The sequence below is a fragment of the Centruroides sculpturatus genome, unplaced genomic scaffold (genome assembly GCF_000671375.1).
Source record: "Centruroides sculpturatus isolate CEXI.00-Female unplaced genomic scaffold, Cexi_2.0 scaffold599, whole genome shotgun sequence".
Taxonomy (NCBI): Eukaryota; Metazoa; Arthropoda; class Arachnida; order Scorpiones; family Buthidae; genus Centruroides; species Centruroides sculpturatus.
The window spans coordinates 266,443-274,670 of NW_019384829.1; the positions used below are offsets into that span (position 1 = coordinate 266,443).

At 40.1% G+C, this 8,228-nt stretch overlaps 2 protein-coding genes across 3 annotated transcripts in view; one reads left to right on the top strand and one right to left on the bottom strand.

Annotated features, from left to right (window-relative positions):
- Positions 1 to 8,228, top strand: part of LOC111630070 (cytoplasmic dynein 1 light intermediate chain 2-like) — a 61,551-nt gene that overhangs the window by 23,994 nt on the left and 29,329 nt on the right. The gene's annotated exons all lie outside the window — the stretch shown is intronic.
- Positions 5,697 to 7,488, bottom strand: LOC111630069. Its single transcript, XM_023374085.1, has one exon. The coding sequence runs from the start codon at positions 7,127 to 7,129 to the stop codon at positions 5,756 to 5,758; it is 1,374 nt and encodes a 457-aa protein (XP_023229853.1). The 5' UTR covers positions 7,130 to 7,488; the 3' UTR covers positions 5,697 to 5,755.

Sequence of the window (8,228 nt, forward strand, 5' to 3'; positions counted from 1 at the left end):
TCTCTCTTGCTGCCACAGCTTTTTCATAAGATCCCACACAATATCAATACCATCTTCACCTAAATACTTCAGCTAGGATCTGATCATCTCCTGTTGCTTTTCCATTATTCATTTTTCAAAGTGCTCTTTCCACCTCCTCCTTGCTTATATCTGCTACCTCTCCTCCATTTTCTTCCCCATCTTCACATAGTACTTTAGGATTTTCCTCATTTAGTAGTTTCCTAAAATAACGCTTCCACCTTTCCTTTATCTTTTCTTGGTCTTGTAACACTTTGTCATTCTCATCTTTTATCTGTTTTATTGATGTAAAATCCTTTGATGCCTTGTGATGCCACTTTTGCAATTCAACTGTCTAAACAGTCTATCTCCATTGTTTCTTTCCAGTTCTTCATATGTTTTAGCCACAGCCCTTTTTGCCTTTTTGCTTGACATCTTACATGTTTCTTTATCTTTCCTATTACCTGACATTTCCCATCTTTTCTTTTAATGCAAATTTTTTCCTTCTTTTCGGTTATCTGATTTTTTCAGTTGTCCGACCAACCTGAGTCCCCAATTGAGTCGGATAATCGATGCTCTACTGTATTTATCAATTACTAAGGGCAGACAAAGATGCCGTGGACAAGAACATGCTTCCAGGGGTCTACAGTATCCCTGTTACAGACACGTTGAGGCAGAATATGATGTTCTACATCGGAGCTACCGGAAGATCCCTCAAAGAAAGGCTGTCAAAACACCAGAGAAACATAAGAAGTGGACAGCCATGCACAGCGCTGGCAACTTATGTCTTAGCTGACCCTCAAGGTTAAAGCTGAATGGGACCGAGCTAGATTGATACAAATAGTTTGCGACAAAAAGCACCTCCGGTACGCTGAAGCCTGGCATATCTGCAAAACCAGCCAAAAAGGATTAGCTATCAACTTCCAAGATGCAAGCAAAGTATCGGCAGCCTGGTGAGCAAGTATATTATAAGCGGCAGGAACAATGGCAAAGCAGCAACTTACTTAAGGACTCTTAAACTAATGTATTTGCACATCACATTGTTTATGTTTGGTATTTTATGTTATTTTATATCTTGAACGTCATACTTTTTAACATTCTAATAGCTACTGTGGTTACATAATGACATCCTTTATGTAGAGATGGCACTCTTTATTCCTGTAGAATATCCTTTTAAAAACGTTTCAAAACGCTTGTATCGTTAATTCAAATTTTAGAGTTAGGAGTTTGATTTTTCTTTTTTTCGTTTATTCTTGAAAAAGGTCATTGAATATGACTGAAAACGTTGGAATTCTTGAAATTCTTGACTGACAAAAGGTGTGCCATTATCTGATACAATAGTATCAGTTATGTCATGTATGGAGAATAGATCACATAGCACAATGATGATTATTGTAGATATTGTAGAATTGACAACTTTACTTCTGGCCAATTGGCGAATGATTCGACCAGTACAAAATGCATTTTTCTTTTAAACAGATCTGTTAGATCTATGTGTAAAGACCAGGGTCTAGAAGACCAGATTTACAGGTGAGGAGGTTGTAACGACTCAAAATTTCGAAACAAAAGAGGTGCTGAGGTCTTCGTCTTTGTTCATTCATATTTTGTTGTATTCATACCAACATGTTAATAAAGGTGTTTGTACAGAAAAGAACCTGCCAAGAGCGGTTAGCTCTGAGTATTATTTGTACATTGTTATTGGCATCCATGACAGGATAAAACAAGGTAAAGGTGCTTATATTTCAATATTTGAAATGATTTATACAACAATAAACTGTTTTTGAGCAGTACTATGAATCATTTGAAAATACAATGGACCACTTTATGGATTTCTTTTATGAAGACTGTGAATATTTTGAAAATGAAATTCTAAAAATGGCAATAGATAAAGAAAGGCCTTCTAGGCGATAAGTTAGTCAAATTAGATAGTTTAATGGGAGAAGTAAAAGAGCTAGACTGCAGAATAATGGATGCCATGTTGGACGAAGATTTGTCCGAAGACATTTTGTTAGCAGAATTAGAAGATACAGAGAAGTACTTTGACAGTTATATAACAATGAAATACATAGTGACTGAAAAATTAGGAGTTTTATACCAATTTTTGGATATTAAGTCAGTTCATAGTTCTGCTAGTTCTGCAACTAAAAGTAAGTGTTATAAACTCCCAAAAACTGAAATTAAGAAATTCAATGGTGAATTGATTAATTGGCTTCCAGTCACATTGAATTTTTGTGGAAATCTCCATGAAAGCAAAGAATGCCTCAATGTAAAGTGAAAGACTTAGAAGAAAAATTGGCAAAGGTGCATGAGGATTCTGCTTGAAATGTCTTAAAACAAAACACATCACAAAGAGATTCAAGTCATTTGATGTTATGTTTGTTCCAAAGGGCATCTGGTTCTTCTTTGTTCAGAATTACGAGCTCATGAGATAAGGGCCAAGGAGGAACAGCCATTTCATAGTGTCAGTTCATAGTGGTATTGCAAGTCAAGAGACCATTAACAAAATAATGCTTAGACTGTAAAGATAGAAATTCGAAATAACAAACCATCAAACATAGTTTGTGCAATTTTAAATTGTGGTTCTCAGAAGTCATATCTTGGAATCTACAGTGAAATAACTAGGATTATAACTTACTTCTATTGTCAGTGTTGCACACACTTTGTTTGGAGGTGTGCAAACTAAAACCAAGCCACATAATAAGTATAGTGTTGAATTATGTTCAATCACTCATATGTCACACAAGTCATATGCATGGATAATGAGATTTAAAAAATGCATGTCAAGTATCCTTGAGATCTACAGAAGGAACATTATCAGTAGATGAACTTAGGAAAGCAGAAAGTCATCTTTGGCATATTGTACTGTGCTTTTTTGGGTTGTTGTTGCTTTTATCTTTCGTCGCTTTGTGTGAAAGAAACGAACGAGATGAGATCGTAACAAAAACTAAACTTTTATTGTCCTTCTCGCGTACTTGGTACAGCATGTCTCGACGACGCGGCTAACAAAGACAACTGGTGGTCGACGGTCTTTGTGGGGTGAGTTTGAATTTATTCCGGGAAGTGATGACTCATACACCCAGGGGTAATTGCTTGTATTTTACAACCGTTAAGGGTACAGATGTGAAGGGCGGCGTTCGCCACAGATTATCCCCCAGTGACGGACGAGCGATAAATTGATGTCGAACGAGTTGCTTAACGTTACATTATGGTGACTAGTCTTTTAGGAAAATGAACATGACGGCCTGATCTAGTTGTGATGGTTTGATCTTCTCTAGAGGTAGTTTCCAGGTTTTTGTTGTTCGCTGTTGCTGATGACAGTGGTGTCTGCGATGGACTTGACTGGATGGGTTTGAAAATAGATTCCTGGGGTGATTCGTCCTGTAAGATATACACTGGTTTTACTCTGTCAATGGAGATGGTTGATTTGCGACCTTGGATGTCAATTACTAGTGTTTTGTCATGTTTTTCTAGCACTTTGTATGGGCCTGAGTAAGGCTGGCAGAGAGGAGGTCGATTTGCGTCGAATCTTAAGAAAACATGTGTACATTCCTTTAGCTCTGGATGAGTGAAAATTTTCTGTGTGGAATGACTGGAAGTTGCTAACAGTTTCAGATTGGCCATGTGGGTTTTTAATCGACTGACAAATGATTTGCAAGGAACTCGTGGGGTGTCGAGGCTAATGATGTCAGCTGGTAATTTTAACAGGGTACCATATAACAGTTCGGCTACTGTTGTGCCTATATCGGCTTTTATTTGCTGAACGAATTCCCAGGAGGACTACTGGAAGGGCATCTGTCCATTTGGAGGATTCATGTGAAATTAGCAATGCCTTAAGGTGTCTATGTAATTGTTCTATTAAACCGTTTGATCGGGGATGGTATGCTGCTGAATGGATGCAATTGGTGCCGAGAAGTCTGGTCAGTTCTCGGAAGAGGTTTGATTCGAATTGACGTCCTTGATCAGTGGTGATGGTAGTAGGGCATCCGAATCTTGTGATCCAACCTGAGAAAAAGGCTCGGCATACCATCTCAGCAGATATGTTGGCAATTGGGATGACCTCTGGCCATCTGGTAAAACGGTCGATCACTGTAAGGCAGTAGTGTTTCCCGTCAGCTGACGGAAGTGGTCCTATCAGGTCCATGTGAAGATGGGAAAATCTTGCTTCTGGAAGTGTAAACTTCCCTATTGGTGTCCAGGTGTGGCGGTGAATTTTCGATTTCTGGCAGGGGATGCAATGTTGTGTCCACTGACGGATGTCCTTCCGCATGCCCAGCCAAACATAATGGCTTGAAATTAGCTTAGTGGTTGCTGTTGCTCCTGGATGAGAAAGTCCATGTAGGTGATCGAATATGACTCATCGGAAATTATGCAGCACGAAGGGGCGAGGTATTTCAGATGATGTGTCACAGCATAGGTCGATTTTGTTAGGTGGAAAGGATTTCAGCTCTAATTTGAGCTACATAGGATCCTTTAACAATTGATGAAGTTCCAAATCTGTAGCTTGCGATGTGGCTAGCTCTCGGAAGTCTAGAGGGGAAGCGGAGGTGATAGAATCTATCTCGATGCGGGAGAGAGCCTCTGCTATTGTGTTGGCTGTGCCCGGAATATGACGTATGTCCGTAGAGAATTGGGATATAAAATCGAGATGCTGCATTTGTCGTGGTGAACATTTATCTGGTTTTTGTTTGAAGGCGTATATAAGCGGTTTTTGATCCGTGTAGATCGTGAATTCACGGCCTTCTAACATGTGGTGAAAACGTTTTATTGATGTATATATTGCCAATAGTTCTCTGTCGTAAGCTGACCAGTTGCATTGATTTGGTGCCAGTTTTGCTGAGATAAAAGTGATGGGTTCCCATTTCCTGTTTTATTGCATCAGTGCTCCTCCAACTGCTGCATCTGACGCATCTACCCATATGCATAGTTTAGCTCCGGGTATTGGATGGTTGAGAAGTGTGGCTTTGACCAGTGCTTCCTTAGCTGATATAAAGGATTGTTCTGCCACTTCTGACCATTGCAGAGATTGTGATTCTGCTTTCCGAGTGAGTGACGTACGTTTCTCGTTCTTTTTTCCTTCTAGTAGCTGCACTAGCGGGGCAAAGATGTGTGCCGCTTGAGGGATGCATCTCCTGTAGAAATTTATTATATCTAAGAATCGTCTAAGTTGAATGAGAGACGAAGGTTTGGGAAATTCTCGGATGGCTCTGATTCTATCAGGGAGTGATTCCAGACCCTTTTCCGAGACCTTGAATCCGAGAAATTCAATTGATGGTACGCCGAAGGTACATTTTGATGGATTTATGGTCAACCCATATTCCTTGAGACATTGGAATAAGGCGCTAAGATGCGAGATGTGTTCTTTCTGGGAGCGTGATGCTATTAGTATGTCATCGACGAAATCATATGTGAAGGAGAGTCCTCTGGTTACTTTGTCGATGAACCGTTGAAATGTTGCGGATGCATTGCACAATCCGAATTGCATTCTGGTACTCTCGAAAAGACCAAATGGTGTCGTTATAGCTGTTTTGTGCATGTGCGGTGGGTAGATGGGTATCTGATGATAGGACTTGATTAAGTCTATGTGAGAGAAGATTTGTGTTCCGTGCAGTTCCGATGTGAAATCTGCGATGTTTGGAACGCCGTATCTGTCCTTTATGGTTTGTGCGTTTAGAGCACGATAATCTCCCATGGGTCGCCAATCCGAACTGTTTTTCTTGGTGACCATGTGGAATGGTGATGCGTAATTGCTTTTTGATGTTCACATATGGCTGAGAGCTATCATCTTATCAAATTCGGCCTTAGCGATTTTAAGTCTATCGCGTGCTAGGCGACGTGGTTTCGCAGTTACGGACGGACCAATCGTTTCTATATGATGTACTACGTTGTGTTTTACGGGTTTATTAGGATGTGGTCTGGTGATCTCAGGAAATTCTTCCAATATCTTATGATATACGGAGTCGTTGGTCGTTATTTTAATAGAGTGGATGAAGGTTTCTAATAATTTGCCAGGAGAGTTCACCTTTGTCTGAACGTCTGTGAGACATTTGCGTTTAAGATTCGGTACCAAATGGAAATGATACAAGAAATCTGCACCTATTATTGCCGTTGACACGTTGCCAATAAGGAATTTCCAGCGAAAAATTTTCTTTAACCCAAAATCGAGAGTGAGTGTTCGTTGGTCATAGACATGAATTGCAGTTGTGCTTGCTGCCATCAAGGTCATTTGAGATGCGCGCTTCTTTTGAGACGAGGAGACTGGAAATATTGATACGTTGGAACCTGTGTTGACGAGAAAGTTTATGTTCGTTTTCTTGTCTAGGATGAACAGGTGACGAGATTGTTCCGGCAAAGTGCATGTTGCCTCTACACTTCGCCGCTCTCGTTTGTTGGTAAAACTACACAGAGGAGTACATTTTTGTGCCTTTGCGCCAAAATGGTTGTGGTACCAGCAGTATTTGTTGATACTGCGGTGAGTTGAATTGTTGCGATGTCCTGAATTGCTGCAGGAGCGTCGAGAAAAATGGTCACTGCGATCCAGACGTGCCTGCATTAGTTGATCCATTCGCTTGTTAAGTTTATCTATTTCGACTAGTATTTTGCTGCTTATGGTATCGGGTTTCTCAGGTTGCGATACTGAAGCTATCGTTGCGGGGGTTACTTCCACCACATGGTCCGCTACCTCCACTGCTTTGTCTATGTCGAGTGGGGTAATGGCGGCTAGGATAGATTCGACGGAAGTCAGAAGGTGTTGTATGAATAATTCTAGTATAACTGCGTCCGGGATTTGAAAATTTTCTGCCCAACGCTTTAGAACACGTAGTAGTTTGGAGGGTTTGTGATCTCCTAGCTGTTCTCCGGCCAATAGTTTTCGTAACTCCTGTTGAGATGATCGTTTAATAAGTTCCACCTTTATGTGACCGTATGGGTCTGTACAGTCCGGAGAAATAATAATGTCTCTAACCATTGATGCGACTTCCGGTGGTAAATGGGTCACTACATAGTTGAACTTTGTGGTACTTTCCGTGATCGGCTTTGGAGATCCTAGCGCAAATGTGCTTTCGCACATGTGGAACCATAAGGCTGGGTCGGAAAAGTTGTATGGAGGGATTTTTACCGCTCCAATCTTGGCCATAATCTGACGACTGAGGTCTTGAGAAAAGGTGGTAAACGACGTACTTGATGAACGTTCCAATGGTAGTTTTTAGTCGAATTATGTTCTTAGTCTGGCTCACCAATGTGGTTTTTGGGTTGTTGTTGCTTTTATCTTTTGTCGCTGTGGGTGAAAGAAACAAACGAGACGAGATCATAACAAAAACTAAACTTTTATTGTCCTTCTTGCGTACTTGGTACAGCACATGTCTCGACGATGCTAACAAAGACAACTGGTGGTCGACGGTCTTTGTGGCGTGAGTTCGAATTTATTCCAGGAAGTGATGACTCATACACCCGGGGGTAATTGCTTGTATTTTACAACCGTTAAGGGTACAGATGTGAAGGGTGGCGTTCGCCACAGTACAATGGGAAACATTCCCCAAGAATGAAAAATCCCATCAGTGATCTCATGCTGATGATAGATGAAGAGGAAGTGCTTAGAGTGAGAACAAAAATTGTTGAGAGGAAGGACAAATTTTCCTTCATATTTCTTATTTTAATCCCTTCCAAACACCATGTTGTTTCTTGTTTGATAATGGATTACCATCTCAACTTTTGTCATGCATGGGTTCAGACACTAAGTTTAGAGAAGAGTACTGGATATTGAAGTCTAGACACACCATTAAAAGTGTAATGTCAAAATGTGTTAGATGTAAACAATATTCAGTAAAGGCTCAGTTGACTATACCCAGGGGTGGATCTAAATGGGTGCCTAGGGCTTAAACCCTATTAATCCCTAAGTGTCAAAGGCCCACAAAAATTGAATTATGATCATAAATTTTTAATACTTTTTCATCAACAATGAGCATTTACCATATAGTAAAAACTAGTTAATATTAAGAATATAATAATAATGATAATTTATAGTACAAGTAGTACAGTAGACCCCCCTATAATGCGGTAGATATGTTCCGCTTTATAAGAATTTCGCGTTGTAGGAATCCTTAAATACATGAGCCAATCACAACCCGACACGTGTGAAGTTTACAGACTACGGCTGTTTGAAAGGTTTTCTTCCATAAAATTAATCGATTCTAGACTAATTCGACTCAACATTTCCAAAATACGTATATTTTTTT

What these genes read in the sequence shown, in the direction of transcription:
- LOC111630069 (XM_023374085.1), bottom strand. Translation starts at nt 7,129, where the DNA reads ATGGCCAAGATTGGAGCGGTAAAAATCCCTCCATACAACTTTTCCGAC.